General features: G+C 56.6%; 1 protein-coding gene across 1 annotated transcript; it reads right to left on the minus strand.

Moving 5' to 3' along the window:
• Positions 1-1,352: 1,352 nt before the first annotated feature.
• On the minus strand, positions 1,353-15,902 carry FOXRED2 (FAD dependent oxidoreductase domain containing 2). The gene is made up of 8 exons (XM_032836705.1): positions 14,728-15,902; positions 13,002-13,253; positions 12,590-12,853; positions 11,491-11,657; positions 9,019-9,184; positions 7,524-7,765; positions 5,980-6,150; positions 1,353-2,308 (listed from the first exon to the last, which is right to left on the minus strand). The coding sequence occupies exons 1-8, from the start codon at positions 15,273-15,275 to the stop codon at positions 2,064-2,066; spliced, it is 2,055 nt and encodes a 684-aa protein (XP_032692596.1). The 5' UTR covers positions 15,276-15,902; the 3' UTR covers positions 1,353-2,063.

Genomic DNA, 15,902 nt, shown 5'->3' on the forward strand with positions numbered 1-15,902 from the left:
GATCTTGGAGTCAGGAGTTCGAGCCCCACGTTGGGTGTAGAGATCAGTTAACAAAACAAAACAAAACACAGAATTTCACCTGGAATATTAACTAACTGGAATTTAAATAAAAACTTAAAAAAAAATAGGTATGGGTTGGAAATGTTAAACCTTCTCCTCTGGGGAATTACCCCATTGCTTCTGAAGTCGGACAGTCCTTGCTTTCCCTTGTCACCTCCAGTTTCCATACGGCTTTTAAAAATTGCTCTGAACTTAATTCTGAAGTATGAAATAGGAATTTGAAGTGAGATTTATTTTCTTTTCCAAATTACTGACCAGTTTTACATGGAGAATACCAGGGAAGGCATCTGATCAGCTGCACCATGGAGCCAGGTCTTATGAAACACAGACGAAGCTGGCTGAAATTCTGAGGGCATCGACGATTTGGCAGAGGACAGGAGCAGAAGCCGAGGTCACGCAGGCGTCGGTGAATTGTTTGTTGCAGCACCATGAACTTCGACTGGGAGAAGGCGCTCAGCTGCCTTCAGTGGCTGGAAAGGTGTGATGTGTGTGGCAGGGTCTGCAATATGGGAACAGTCCTAGTGAAAAGATTTGTTTTTAAAAAAAAAAGTCTTAGGAAAGGAAGGGGGAGGTGCTGACGGGGCCCAAATCCGGTTCACGTATCACCTGTAAGAAACACGGCAGACCCAAGGCTCTGGGATCAGGGAGAGATCTTTAGATATTCCCGCCCCCAGGGAAGCTATGCCAAGTATTGTCACACGCTTGGGCTGCAGAGTGTCACGGCTCTAACTGCACACGACTGGAGAGAGAGGGATCTGCAGACAGGAGGTGGGCCCAGTAGTGGAGGCCAAGAGGAAGTTTCCAGAAAAGGGCCGTGGATCCAGAAAGCCTGCGTCCCTTAAATTCTGCGTGGATGCAGGGACCCAGTAAGAACGGATGAAAAAGCAATCATCTGGGTCCTGGCTTTGAAAAAATCACCAAGATTATTCTTCTGTATGAATGCTTTACGCGGCCTGACGGGCGCATATGAAGGGAGCAGATTCCTGGTGGGGAAGAAGAGTGAGGACCGCTGGGCAACCAGAGAGCAGAGGCCTTGTCGTCGTCACACAGACACAGTTAGAAACGCCTCCTCGCACACGCTTTGAACCAACAACAGGTGGAGCCGGCCCCTCGCAAATAATCCTCCCTTCCAGCATGGGGACAGTTTTACACAACTCGCTCAGGCAGACCAGAGGCAGGGCGGTTTGGGCTGTCAGAGGGCAGGGGCAGGGCGAGCGGCAAGTGCCGAGCGGGAGGGGAGAGCGGACGGCACAGGCGCTGAAGACAGAAGTCAGGGAGCGCAATCCTGGGGCAGGCGCCGCTCTGAGTCCTGCTGCTCCGGCAGAAGCCCGGTGAGATAGGGTGGCTCTGCAGGAGCTGTCCCGTCTCTGCCTGGTGACAGCGGGCCTATGATGATAAGCTGGGCTGGCCCCTGCCCCGGGTTCTGGAAACATGGATGGGGGCAGGGCGAGGCAGAGCGGTGAGGCGGGCAGGGTGGCACAGACCTCAGGGGACCCAGACAGGGATGCCTGGTGGGACCCTGGGAGTCACCTAACTTCTCTAATCTGATCGCTTCATCAGGGGTGACAGTCCCACCTGCCCCAGATGGCTGAGGATGTTAGAGCTTCGGTTTGAAGTGCCTGCCTCGAACCCTTCTGAAGATGAGGACAGCTCAACTGGGGACACAGTCCGCAGGCGGGTGGGATCCCAGTTCACCTGATGAGTGGACCAGAAGGAAATGGGACCGCTGGGCACTTATGGGGACAGAACCGAGCCAGCCTCGTGCCCAGTGGCAGTTCACTTGCAGACAAGCCTGGCTGTGGAAGGCGGCTCCCACCTGGCCAAGGGTGGCTTTCTCAGGACCTCATCTCCCAGGCGCCCAAGGACCAGACTGGAGGGGAGACCACCGCATGGCCACCCCTCACAGTGGCCTTGGTCACCGTGACAGTCTGAGTGTCTCTGGCAACCATGTGTCAGTGAGACGGAGGGGCCAGCTGGGGGCCTGGCTGGGAGCCTCCTGGTAGTCACAGCTCCTCCTTGTTGCTCTTGAGGGGCCGGACTGGGGGCCCCGGGGCCCGGGAGCTACCCAGTGGCCTGCGGGCCCCGTCCTCATGGCGCCTATCCGCCGTGGTGTAGTCCCGCAGGAGCCCGCTCTCTACCCCGTGCCGCCGGAGGCTCTCGGTCCCCACGAGCCCCTGTGCTCTCAGGTACCCCTGCTGGCAGAAGGGCGGCAGCTTCTGGTGTGTTAGCGCAAACAGGAAGCAGGATTCTACACAAAAGCAAAAGATGAATGAGTAAGACCCAGAGGTGTGGGGAGAGGTGTGGGGGGAGGGGGGTACTGATGCCCCGGGGCCTCACCCAGGGCCCTCCACCCCGTGAGTCCGGGAGCTGACTTTTGTGGGGCTCATCCCTCCCTGAAGTTCTAAGGATGGTGCCCGGACATTCTGGAAGAACGAGGCTCTAGACGGAAAGCAAACCACAGAAATGACTCAGGTCCCGAGATCTGGGCCCAGTCCACTGGGAGCTCAGCTACTGCGGAGCAGACCCTCAGCCTTCCCTTCTGGAAGCTGGCCTGGCTGGGGCCGGGAGCTCAGAGCTGCCTGCAAGGCTTCATTCCCTCAGCCATCTCTGGGTTGCAGATATGGTGTGGAAAGCACTGGTGTGAGCCCTGTGCGGGGGTGGGGGAGGGAAGAGAACACTGGGGAACAGTGCAAAGCTGGTGCACGGGTCAAGTCGGCCCTGTCAGGAAACAGCTGTGGGTACTTTTTATTCAGAAATACAAAGAAACCACCAGAAGAGCCAGAAGTACTTCCTTCTGGGACTGAGGGTGGAAGTGAGAAAAAGTCTTTTAGCTGAGTGCTTATGTAACTTTGACTTAAAAAAAAAAACAGAAAAGAGGGCTACCCGGGTGGCTCAGTCGTTAAGCATCCGCCTTCGGCTCAGGTCATGCTCTCAGGGTCCTGGGATTGAGCCCCTTGGGCTCTCCGCTCAGCGGGAAGCCTGCTTCTCCCTCTCCTACTCCCCCTGCTTGTGTTCCCTCTCTCACTGTCTCTCTCTCTCTCTGTGTGTCAAATAAAGAAAGTCTTAAAACAACAGAAAAGATGAAACAGATAAGGGACTCGGTCTTCTCGGGGATTGAGAGACAGGATGGGAAGGAGTGCACATCCAAAAACTGTCTTGAGCCTTTGATCTCAAAAAACTCGGGCACGTTACAAAGGATGTTGTGAGGCCCACATGGGTGAACAGGCTCTAAGGGGCCACGCGGACGGCACTTCCGACCTCAGTTCTGACTTCCGGTCCAGATGTTCCCCTGGCAACACAGGGCATGACAGTCCTCCCCGAGCAGGGAGAACCGTGGTGCAGGGGGAGGCTGGGAGAATGGCAGAAAGGGGGCTTTGGGCAAGCACCACCTTCTGATGACATAGGTCACCCCTTCTTCAGGGCCCCGGGGGGGCAGGGAGGGGGCAGAGAAGCCCAGCAGAATCCAGGGCCAGAGCTAGCGGCTGCACATCAACCGAGGGAGTGGATGGCAGTGCCCTCTGCCAGTGGGCCCCGAGGTCTGGGTGATGTACTTGAGGCAGCCGTAACCCAGGGCGGGACATGCTCCCTCAGGGGCATGGCCATCTTTGAGTAATCCTGAAACCTTGAAAAACAGCCATTTTGTAGTGGAGAGTTCTAGACCTGCCTCCCGTCACTTCCCGGGCGAGTGCGTGAAGGCAGGTGATGGTCTGCAGAAGGCCAGCACTGGAAGTTGCTTAGCCCTGTGCTGTGAATGAGGTCTGAGCATCTACATATATTTAGACAATCAGCCTGCACTGCTGTTTTAAGCCAGCTCTCTCAGTGTATACATCTTGATTTTGAGGTTGGCCAACGACGTCGCTTGGGGCTGAAACAAGGACACGTGTCCTCTGACCTGCAGGCCAGACACTGACCATCTTGCACCTGATTTGATTTGAATAGTACCTGACATACGACTGCTGTTCAACACATATTTGCTGAACAGAAAAGGGCAGATATTCTAGGCATTCGGTGGGTTTTAAAAAAGACCGAAATTGGGCCTGTTTCTGTCACTTCTCCCTCTGGGTCCTCAGACTTCTGTCAGAGCTACCTTCCAGTTCACCGATTCTCTTTTCATCTAACGTGCGACCTTATCTTTAGGTTGAGTTCTTTTTCTTTTTTTTACGTTTATTTACTTGCTTTCGAGAAAGTGAGCTTGTGAGCAGGGGAGAGGGATGGAGGGAAAGAGAGAATCCCAAGCAGACTCCCTGCTGAGCACAGAGCCTTGACACAGGGCTCGATCCCAGGACCCTGAGAGCATGACCCGAGCTGAAATCACAAGTCAGATGCTTAACTGGTTGAGCCCTCCAGGCGCCCCTAGGTTGTTTCTAGTTATATATTTTTTCATTTCCACAAGTTTTATTTGGTTCTTCCTGAATGCTGCCCAATTACATCTTTGATAATCTGTTTTCTCATTTCTTTAGATATTTTAGGCAGACTTTGCATCCTCTATTTTTAACCATTCCAATTCCCGTAGTCTTTTTGGTTTGATCCAGAAGTTTTTTTTTTTTTTTTTCTGCTGACACTCCCTCACAGAGGTTTGTGTCCTTATGTGTTAAGTGCTTTTTGCTTGGGGGTTGGGGGTGGGTTCAACTTACTTGGAACTTTATCTGTAGAAACTTTTTGAGCTCTAATTTTTTCTTTCTTTATTTATTCGAGAGAGAGAGAGGAAGAGAGCGGGGCCAGGGGGAGAAGTAGAGCAGGAAGGACAAGCAGATTCCATGCTGAGTGTGGAATCCAACTCGGGGCTCAATCCCAGGACCCTGAGTCATGATCTGAGCTGAACCAAGATTCGGTCACTTAACTGACTGAGCCACCTAGGCTCCCTGAGCCCTAGTTTTCTTTTATGTATATATGTATTTCTCCAGTTTTATTTTTTTAAAGTTTTATTATTTATTTGAGAGACAGTGCACGCGAGTGTATGCGTGTGCACAAGGGGGGAGGGGCAGAGGCAGAGGGAGAAGCAGGCTCCCCACTGAACAAGGAGCCTGACTTGGGTCTCGATCCCAGGGCCCTGGGATTTTGACCTGAGCCAAAGGCAGCCATTAACTGACTAAGCCAGCCAGGTGCCCCCGCCTTTCTCTAGTTTTAAAGTTTGTTTCTTGGGGCGCCTGAGTGGCTCAGTGGGTTAAAGCCTCTGCTTTCGGCTCAGGTCATGATCCTTGGGTCCTGGGATCGAGCCCTGCGTCGGGCTCTCTGTTCAGTGGCGAGCCTGCTTCCTCCTCTCTCTCTGCCTGCCTCTCTGCCTACTTGTGATCTCTGTCAAACAAATAAAATCTTTAAAAAAAAAAAGTTTGTTTCTTCACAGAAGACTTGCATTTCCTTCTGTGATTTTTACACCATGAGGACAATGTGAAGTTTGGCCCCAAACTCACATGAGGGAGGCTTAGTGTTTAGAAATTCTCAGGGGGAGATTTTCCCTTATTCTACCCAGAACCAAAAAGCCCGAGTCTCCGCCATCTCCCTCTTGAGAGTGTTTTGTGCCTCCTTGAGCCACTGAGATCTGAGCTTAGGTGAAGGTCTCTAAACAGACCTCCCTCCCCGCCCCAGCCTCACCTTCCCGCCCCCAAGCATGGCTCAGTTACAGAGGCTCTTGGCTCCTGCTGATGGCTGGCAGCTACCCCACGTCCAGCAGGGCCTTTATGCTTTTCTCAGAGCTCCTTTTCTCCCCCTGCCAGTTCTTTAAGAAATGAATTCTACTCAGCAACTTCAGGTGTGCTGGACTGGTAAGGGTCTCTCTGAACATCTCTACCTTGTGGATCACAGAATTCTCGGGTGTGGGTTCTTGTTATGAATTCTGAAAACTCCACAGGGCATGGATTGATCCCATCTTTTTTCGACCTCCTGCTCAGTCCTTTTGGTCCTTCTAGGAACTTAGGTTACCTGCATAGAAGCTTCGCAAATCGGTGTCCAAACAGTTCTCCAGGAAGCGCCTCAGAGGCAGGATATGCCCCACCGGGGCGGTCCAGTCGGTCAAGAAATCTTCCACGATGTGGTGGATGGCCGTGGGCCGAGGCAGGGCCCAGCCGGCAGGGCGGAACCTCACCTCCTGCTCTGTGGGGCAGAGAGGGGGAGTCGTGTCAGAGCCTGGAGGTTGGGCTTCCCATCCCGGAGATGACAATGTGGTTCCCACACGTCCTAGGTGCTTCCCTCGCTCCCTCGTGCTCGGCGTTCCCGACACACTGTGCTGGGCAGCTGCTGGCCTGTCCCACAGCCATCGCTGTGTCCGCAAGGCTGGCATGAGGAAGAGACTAGATCTGTTCTTTGTGGTGTCAGAAAGCGGAACCAAGACTAATGACTTGCGCCCGGGGTCTTTCTAAGGCGCACGTGGACTGAGGTTCTTTGTGACCGCTTCCGAACGGCCCTCTCTGGGCCACGACTCAGAGGCCCTGCCTCGCAAGGGGCCCGAGGGCTCACCTAGGCCAGCTTCGTGCCTGCTGTGGGGACCCTTCTGTGGCATCCCAGGCAGGCGGCCATTAAGCCAGGACTCAACCACCTTCGTACTGGGAAACTCGACTCTAGGGGTGACCCGTTCCACTGTGACAGCTCTGATTAGTTGCTGCTCCCGATTCTGATGAGAACCCGGAGTTCCTGTCGCTTATACCTGCTGACACCACCTCTGTCTGCTTTTAGGGCATCCTCTTCCAAGGGACAGCTCTTCAGTTTCTGAAGCAGGAGTGGTGTCCCCAGGGGTGGGGAGGGGGGGTTCACCTACTGGTAGCTACTCTGTGCCAGGTACCGTGCTGGTGTGCTGTGCTTTTTTTTGGGAAGATTTTATTTATCTTTTAAATAATCTCTACACCCAAAGTGGGGCTTGAACTCACAACCTAAGATCAAGAATCACATGCTCCACCGCCTGAGCCGGCCAGGCGCCCCACATTCTGTGTTCTTCATCTCATTTATCCTCACATAATCCTGCTGTTATCCCCATTTTTCAAATGAGGAAGCGGAGGCTCAGAGAGTTCCAGGAATGGTCCCAGGCCACACAGCAAGGAAAGCACGGCCTGAGAACACTGCCCAGCTTTTCTGTGCTTTTCAGGCTACCGGCCTGTGGTAACTACCTCCAGCACCTTTCCCCGGGCCCTCTGAGAGTCTGTCTCCAGGTCCCCTCTCCCTCCATGTTCGCCCTCCTTTGGACACACACAGCAAGGCTGTCCCTCTTGCTGTGTGTCGCCTGGAGGGGGTCACGACACTCCACGTGTGGCCTGCCCAGATCACGGTATGCGCCCAAATCTGGGAACACTGTTTCTTATTCCTGGACCTTCTGCCCCATTGGGTTTCTGGGTGGAGCTCCCCAGTGTCCTCTGCCAGCCGGGAGAAGTTGTGTGAGAGGTGACAGGTGTGACAGGAGAGAGACCTGGGGTCTGAGCAGTGCCCAGCTCCTGGAAGGAAGCCTGTGCTCGGGGGAGAGCAGAGGCCCGGCTCACCGGTGGGAAGATGCCTGTAGTAGTAGATGACAGGATGGAGGAAGTTAGACTGCCAGGCGTCTTCCGTGTGCCCCACAGACCGGTCATAAAAGAAGACGTCCTTGTCGGGCCCAGAGAAGTTTCTGCCATACTCCATGTTGATGACGAACAGCCCGTGCCTGGCCTTCCTTCCCGTGATGGTCTCCAGCTGGGCCAGCATCTGCACGGGGAACTCCTCCAGGTACTCAAATGCTGTGGCGTTCCTGGGGACAATGGCAGCACGGGAGGGCGAGACCCTCAGTGCTGTGGCAGAGCTGAGGAGTGTGTGCGTGCGCGCGCGTGTCCCTTGTACAGTGTACAGCTGCTGGTCATCCCCACACACCTCACTTTACCATTACTGTCACACTGAGCCCTGGCTTACACTGGGACAGATTCCAGAAAACTCCAAGCAACCTGAAATGTATCTGGGGAGTGGGTGACCCAGGCTGACAGGACAGTAACAGGAAAGCCCTGGGAGGGAGCGACTGCTGTGGTGTCTTCCAGGGACAGGAAGAAGGCCGATGTGGCTGGAGTGGCCTCGGGGGCAGGTCGAGGAGGGCTCATGTGTGCTCTGACGGCCCCCTGGCCCCTGGAGAGTACCGAGCAGAGCTGACTATGTGTGACTTGTGTTTTGAGAAGACTGTCAGGCCGCTGTGTGGAAAGCAGACCACGGGGCCAAGGTGGGAGGCCGTGGTTAGTTCAGGTGACAGACGCTGTGCCTCTGGACTAAGGCGGCAGTCTTGGGGCTGGGGAGAGGCGGTCAGATTCTTGATGTGATTTGAAGGTAGGGCTTACGGGGTTTATGGAGAGTCTGAAGTTGGAGAATGGGAATGGAAGAGAGGAGTCGGGGGGATGGGATACCTTGCTCTGATCACTGTGAAAACCTTGTGTGTCCCTGAACTTGGTGCATGTGGCCCTCCCTGGCTTTGGGTCGGGCTACTCCCCCTCTGTCTGAGGGATCCCCTCTGCTTCTCACCTGCCACCTGTCCTCGGAGCACCCTCACCCACAGCCCCTCTCCCTCCCTGCTCTGCTGGGTGTCACCTGGGATCTGCCACCTGCCACTTAATTGATAAGGAGCCCAGCCGGTCCTGGCCCGAGGGAGCCCGCCAATCCACACTGGGGGTTCACATCACTGCGGTTTACCCTCGTCCACCTGGGGCCAACTGTGGTCTCCCAGTGGCTTTTACTTCTGCCCACCAGGTGTGATTACCCCCACCGTGCGGGTGAGAGAAAGGCTCAGAGAGGCTATATGACTTGGTCCAGGTCACACAGGTCCCAAGTGGCAGAGCTACAATGCACATCTAGGGCTGTCTGTCTACCTGTGGTGTCGATTTCCCCGATGTTTGCCCCCAGAATCGGTCTCCCCTGTCTCCCCGCAGGCTTCCCCTGAGGAGGGAGCCCCGGGGCCCCTCCACACCTGGAACAGGCAGAGAAGAGCTAGGACAGGGTGAAGAAGGGTGAAGCCGGGCTACTCACTCCTTCAGCAGGACGACGTCAGCCAGCACACTGAACATCTGGTAGAGCCCAGAAGCCTCGTTCACACGCCGGACGATGGCGCTGGTCAGCTGTGAGGTGGGGAGCTCGGTGGAGGGCCAGGCGACACCGTGGTAGCGATGCTCCAGCAGGCGATGAACAGCCCGCACTGGAAAGGCCAGAGGGAGGGAAGGCACGACGCCCTTAAGATCTGCTCCTTCACCGCCTGATGCCTGTCCGGTCCCCACAGACTTCTTGGAACTCAAGACATGCCTGCATGTGTGGCGCCAAGAGGAGGCCTTTGTGGTGGGGTCAGTGGAGGCTTCTTACACCATGGGCCAGATGGACAGTGTTTTGGGCTCTGCTGCCTAATCGGTCAGGCTCCCCAGTTCTGCTTCCGGTGTGAAAGCAGCCCTGATGGTAGCTGCAAGGATGGGCGTGGCAGGCTCGGGCTCCAGGCCGCCCACACCACCCCTCCCAGCTGCTCTGTGAGCCCCAGACCCTGTGTCGGCCTCTCACCCTGCTCCGCTGGCCACAGTTCCCCTTTCTCTCAGGTCCCGGCTGAAGACCCTTTCAGCGTCCCCTCTCCTTCACTGCCTAACTCCAAACTGTCACAAAGACAGACTGATGTAAGGGCAGGAAAGCGACAGCTGTCCCTCTGCACAGAGTTGAGGACGGACACAGCGAATGGAGTCTGGGGACGGGCTCCTGATGAAAGGGCGACCATCTTGAGAGAGCCTGGCCCATTCTGAGAAGCAGGCGAAGGACCAGCCTGGAAAGGCGAGCTGGCCGGGGCCCGGCAAAGCTCGGCATGGCACCCCGAGGAGCTGGAGCGGTCCTGGGGGAGACGGGGAGTGTGGAGAGGGGCTTAAGCTGTAAGCAGAGAAAAGGGAAAATTTCTTTAAGAAACAGGTGTTTTGGCAGGGACCCTGCAGCTGGATGGGAAGCCAGAGAAACCTCTGGCAGCGGGAAGACCCGTTAGGAGAGACAAAGACGCCCGGGTCAGGGGAGGGAGGCCGGTGGGCTGACAGATCCAGCGTGGGGAAGGATGGGCTGGGCGTCGGGAGTAACTGTCCACACGGTTACGGTCTGTGCCCTTCCTACTTCCCCTTCTGTTGGCTTGCCTCTGCCTTACTGGCTGCTTCTGGTCTCCCCGGGGACCGGTTTCTCAGGTTGGGGCAGGATGAGCGGGATGTGCACAGCCGCACGGGCCCTCCCCACCGCAGGGCCCTCCGCTCCTAGTAGTGACCACACAGCGGTCGGCGCATGAACACCCAGGACTGTCGCCCACGTGCCCGAAGCTCAGTGGTTGGCTGCGAGCTTGAGGGTCAGACAACACTCGTGGATTCAAATTACCCGTCTGCCATCCACCGGCTGGGGGACTTGGGGGAAGTTACTTAAGCTCTCTGTGCCCTAGTTTCCTTATCGGGAAGTGGAGCGGAAATGACAGGCCCTGCCTCACGGAGCGGCTGTGAGGATTCGGTCTTGGAGCTGAGGAAAGATCGGGGGACAGAAGGAAGGGGGGGAGACGAGGCAGAATCTGCCAGGACAGCAGGTGCAGGGAGGGAAACAGGGATGAGGATTTCTTAGTGGGGAGACACAGCTAAAGGGACAGACACTTCCATTCCAGGTATGTGTGTGTGCGCGTGCACATATGTGTGTATTTGATCTGTGGATGTCCTGGTTTACAGACAGCTAACACCCTCTCCCTGGTTTCCTTCTCTGATCACACACAGGACATAAAATACATCGTCTGGAAAATCAAACACGGCTCTTTTTCCCTGCCAAACTGGAAGGACAGTAAAATGCAAACATAAGCATTAAGCCAATGGGAGTCATCAAATTAAATACAGAAACGCCGGAGTGCAGGATGGAGGACCCTTCTGGTGTTTGCGGCAAAATCAAACCAGGCCCATGTAACAGGCGCCCACCATCAGCCTATCTGGCGCGCAGAGCGTTTATACCCTCAGAACTGACGTCATCCAGCCCATAGCTTTTACTGGGATTTGTGGCTACCCAAAGCATCTGTGCACGATGCTTTGTAGCTCCAAGGTCCCCAGGTATCGTCTTAGTTCTTACGACAGCCCTACGAGGGCCGAGAGTTCACCTTGTTTACGCCTCTGACGCCACCGCGTCCGAAAGAGGCTCCCAGAGAGGTCACGAAGGCTTACCTCTCAGCCCCCCTGCTGGGGAGGGACACCTCCCCCCCCATGACCCCTCTTCAGGCTCTGCCTCCTTGCCAATGCCTGCTGCTCGACTGGCACGGGACTAGGGCAAGCCACACGCCACGCCCACATGGCCCTGCTCTCACACCTTCTCTGATGCTTCTCGAGATCTGTCCTCAGCCCATGAAACCTGCAGCCCTCTGTCCCAGACAGCGATTTTAAGACGACTACCAACAAGCACTCCCGGGAAGGCTGCTGTGAATCAGGGTCTGTTTACGAACCCTGGGGATGGTTCTCTCCGCCGGCTCACCCGTGTAGCGGAAACCGTGGATGAAGCCCCCCGCAGACTTGCGGTAATCCACGGAGTGGCTGGCGGTGCCCAGCACAAAGAGACCCCGGCTTCCTTTGGACTCATAGCTGGCTTTGATCAGCGGGTACTTCTTGCTGAACTCGCCCCCGGAAGACAGTCTGAGGGACCTGTGAGCCGAAAGGGTTGTTCGTAAAAATCACTGCTGTGTACAAAACACTGCTGTGTATGAGCGTACTGTGTGCTCGGCACCGAGCTCAGTGCCCGTGCTTCATATTGCTTGTTGTGTCGAAAACACACCAGGCCCCTAGGAGCTGGGTGTGATGATCTCTGTTTGACAGAGAGAGTCCCTGAGGCTCAGCTTGAAGATGTGGTAAGTCAGGGACAGAGCAAGGTTCAAGCCTGACTCAAGGCTAGGCTCTGGGCTCCAGCGGGGCCCTGGGGGTTGTGCTGGGATGGGGGGGTCCGCTTCAGGCCCTCCAGTTTCTCCACCTCTGCCCGTGTCTTGGCCAGAGGAGAGGGAGACACGCTGAACAGATTCTTTGATACCGAGCTTTGCCAAGGTACTGGGGCAGCAACGTGTCAAGCAAAGCGGTTGAAAACAATTATAAGCGAACTTGGTGTCTTACCATTTTATGAAGCCTATAGGATATACCAAGCACTTTCCCATGTTATTCCTCACAGCAGCCCTATGAGAGAGAACTATGCTCTCCGTTTTAGTGATGAAGAAAGTGGGCACAGCCTGGTTAAGTGACTTTCCCAGAGCCCGTGTCCTTAGCCGCTATGCTAACGCGGCCTCTCAGCAAGTTCCCCTTCCTTATTCCCCCGAGCTCCCTTTCCCGTCTCTCGGGTGGAAGATCCCAGCGCAGAGGAAGGCCCCCTGTGGCTGCTGCTCCGGGACGCAGGGCCTCTGGGCCGCCCGTCCTTGTCAGGACAGCAGGCTCCCACCCTGGGTGGGGGACCAGGCGGCATCCATGTCCACCCTGATGGCGCCATCCTGAGAGCCCAGCCGCCGGCTCACAGGATGGTGATTCTCTGCCCCCTGGGGAGGTGTCAGAAGGGGTTCGCGAGGAGACCCCAGCTCCCCCCTGTGTGGACTCACTTGTTGAAAATAGAGAAGTCGAAGTTCCAGCCAAGGCAGCGGATGACCCGGTCATAGGCCACGCGCATGGCAAAGTTGTCGTTGTCGTCCTGGGGGAGAGTGACGGCGTCGGCACTCTGGTTGCCTGCCTCCAGGAAGAAGTTCAGGGTGACGTGGAACTTGCCCTCGCGGTCCTTCACGATGGCCAGATCCGTCAGGTCGGACTCGAGCAACCCGTCCAAGGACTTCAGCTGGTAGGTGTCCAGCAGCCCATTGTTGATGGCCCTGGGGCCCGAGGGGAACGCCAGGAGAAAGAAAGGAGTCTGAACGGGGCACGAGGAGACTCAGAGGAAGGGGTGCTTGTTCCAGTGGGGTCAGGAATGGCTTTGGAGGGGGCTGGCGGAATGGATTCCACGAGCAGCTTGCAGCGTACCTGAGGTCTCCCACGTAGTGGGTGGCCCACGACAGCCGGACCCGGGAGCGGCTCAGCATGTGGATGAAGTTGGTGACACCCAAGATGTTCTCCGCCGTCTCAAAGGCAGAGTTCCCGCGCCCCAGGATCAGTACATTCTGACCCTCGAAGTCCTCGGGGTCCACGGACACAGACTCGTATCCCTCCACGTACTCAGAGCCTGGGAAGTCAACCTGGTTGGGGACCGACAAACCGGTGGCCACGAGAAGCACGCTGCAGGGAGGGGACAGATGGAAGACTGCGACGTGAAAATTACTCCCTGCACCTGCCACCCAGCTCCCCCGCCACCCCCAGGCTGCCGGCTCCTAAAAAAGCCAGAGGAGAAGTCCGTTCATTCATCCGTTTACTGACCTATCCCTGAGTATCCGACAGACTTTTCGCCCTTGCCCCTCCCAGGCCCACTCCAGTGGACGTCTGTCTCCTTTACCCCGCACTGGGATGATGCCAAACATGAGAATTCATTCAACTCTCTGACTGCGAAGGGAACACGAGAAATTAAGTAATTCCCCTAATGTTGAACACAGCAGGCAGGCCAAGTGTCTCCCTCAGGGTTGAAAATGACTCTTCCCTTTTTCTTTGGTCCACTTTCCCTTTTCTGATGGCCGGGCCAATGCAGGGGACTGCCGAGCAGGAATTCTGTCCCAGGCCCCTACCGAGTGTTTTGTGCATCACCTCACTGCCTAAAGCAGCCCTGAGTTGGTGTTCTTTGGCTTTCCAGGTGAGGGGACATAGGCCCTAGAGGCCTATGGCCTCCCAAGCTCCTACAATAGCCAAGTCAGAATCTGAAACCAGATCAGCCTGACTGATTCATGCCGGAGGGCGTTACAGTCCTGGGCAGGGCTGCACGGTGATTTGATTACAGGTGGTTTTGAAAACAGAACCGGAGGGCTTCTAGAAGACATCCGCAGCCCTTGTGGCTCCTTGTTTTCCGACCCCTGCCCGCCCAGCTCAGATCTGACTCCCCTAGGCGGTTGTCTGGCGGGCTAAAATGCAAGGGTCCCAGGCTGGCACAGTCCTTCTTTCCTGGGCTGTAACAAGCAAAGGACAAGGCTGGCTAAGGGCGTTGAGAAGATGACCTCCCGGCACCTGCCTGGAGCCAAGTGGCAGCCCCATAGCCTGGGAGGGAGAGGCAGCCTGGTATAGCAGAAAAAGTACAGGCTTCGCGGTGAGGAAGGCGGGCTCAGATTGTGTGACAGCACCAGTGACTCAACTTCTCCCGCCCGAGCACTTTATCTGTAAATCGAGGATCAGTGAACTGCCCCCAGGGTCATTGTGAGGAGGAAATCAGGGCAGTACAGTGTGTGACTTGGAGTTTGGGTTGTCTACACAGTATTAAGCTTTCTCCCACGCCAAAGCAAGCTAAAACTGAACGCCAGCAGTTCTGCCTGTGGGGCCTCCTGCTCTAGTTCAGTCTGAAATTCCACTGAGCCCGTCTAACACCTGCTGGACATCTTCCCCAGCATGTCTTCAGAGGAACACTAGTTCTAGGATCTGCTCCTCAGGAAGGACTTTTGGGTACATAAGCTAGACGATGCTGAGTACCCAATGCTGGTGTCACAGTGACTGTGACAGATAAATAAAATCTTTAAAAGAAAAAAAAAAAGTAAAGACCTTATTCTCTCATTTCTTCCACATCTCCTGCCGACCAAGGGGTACCAGCAGGTGGGCTCCAGGAGGCGTTCCTTACCTGCACTCGTGTGTGTGACCCATCTGGTCGGTCAGGATGAAGTAATGGCCGTTCCAGGCCTGCCGGGCCTTGTGCAGAGTGACGTGAGTAATGGTCGTGTTGTACAGCACGTGGAGCCTCAGGCGCTGGGCAAAGTCGCCCAGGTAGCGCACCATGTCTCCCGCGTCGGGGAAGTAGGCGCGGGAGTAGTGTCTGAAGAGCAGCCGGGGGTCGTGGCTGAGCAGAGAGTTCCAGTCGTGGCGCAAGTTGAACTCCGCATTGGCCTTGCCCGTGTGCCTCTTGTTGATGCTGATGAGCTGGCGGTGGCGCGGGTAGCGCGTGAAGAAGCTGCCGGGCTGCGGGTTGCGTTCGAACACCGCATAGTCCCGCCCGGCCCGCTGCAGGAAGTAGGCCATCTGCAGGCCCGCGGGCCCGGCACCCAGGACGCAGTAGTCCCGGGGTGGGGGTACCGAGGTCTGGGCCGAGTGCAGGTACAGAGCCAGGTGTAGGGCCAAGGTCAGGAGCAGCCCCGGCGGGCCGCACAGCCGGGCCGTGGCCCAGAGGCCCATCCTGTGGCAGCCCGCGGTTGTGAGGTCTTGCACCCCGGATGGCCCCTCGAGGCGAGGGGCAGGGGCTCGCCTGGGCGCTCACCGCAATCGGAGGTCGAGCCAGGACTGGAGCCCAAGGCCCCGTGAGCTCATCTGCCTGCCCCCATCCTTTCAAGCTCGGATCTAGGGCTGCCCCCTGGATATCTGAACGCCTCCGTCTCCTCCAGTGCCTTGGTTCCCAGGAGCGCCACCCTCTTTCTTATTGCCCTGGTGGTATGAGGGTGGGTGTTCCCCCATTCTTCCCCTAATTTGAGGGGTGCCCGACACCCTTCCCGAGCCCTCCCCAGCTCAGACCCTAGAAGAACAGGTCTCTTTGGCTACGTCCCCGCCCTCGAGACCGAAGGAGGTGTGGCCCGCGGGGCCCCGCCCCCTCCGGGTGCCCCGCGCGCCCGACTCCTCGATCACGTGACAGTGCTGGCCCACCACACCTGCCTCCACGCGACGCAAGGCCACACTCTTCCCGGCGCAGCTCTCCGCGAGGCCTCTCTCCGAGCGTGCGCGGTGCCCACGCCTGCAGCGCCTGCCTCTCTGCACGGACCGCGGACCTCCCTACCGCACGCGCGACAGCCGGCAGTCGACTGAGGCCGC

The sequence above is a fragment of the Lontra canadensis genome, unplaced genomic scaffold, assembly GCF_010015895.1.
Source record: "Lontra canadensis isolate GAN:19392208 unplaced genomic scaffold, GSC_riverotter_1.0 scaffold93, whole genome shotgun sequence".
Taxonomy (NCBI): Eukaryota; Metazoa; Chordata; class Mammalia; order Carnivora; family Mustelidae; genus Lontra; species Lontra canadensis.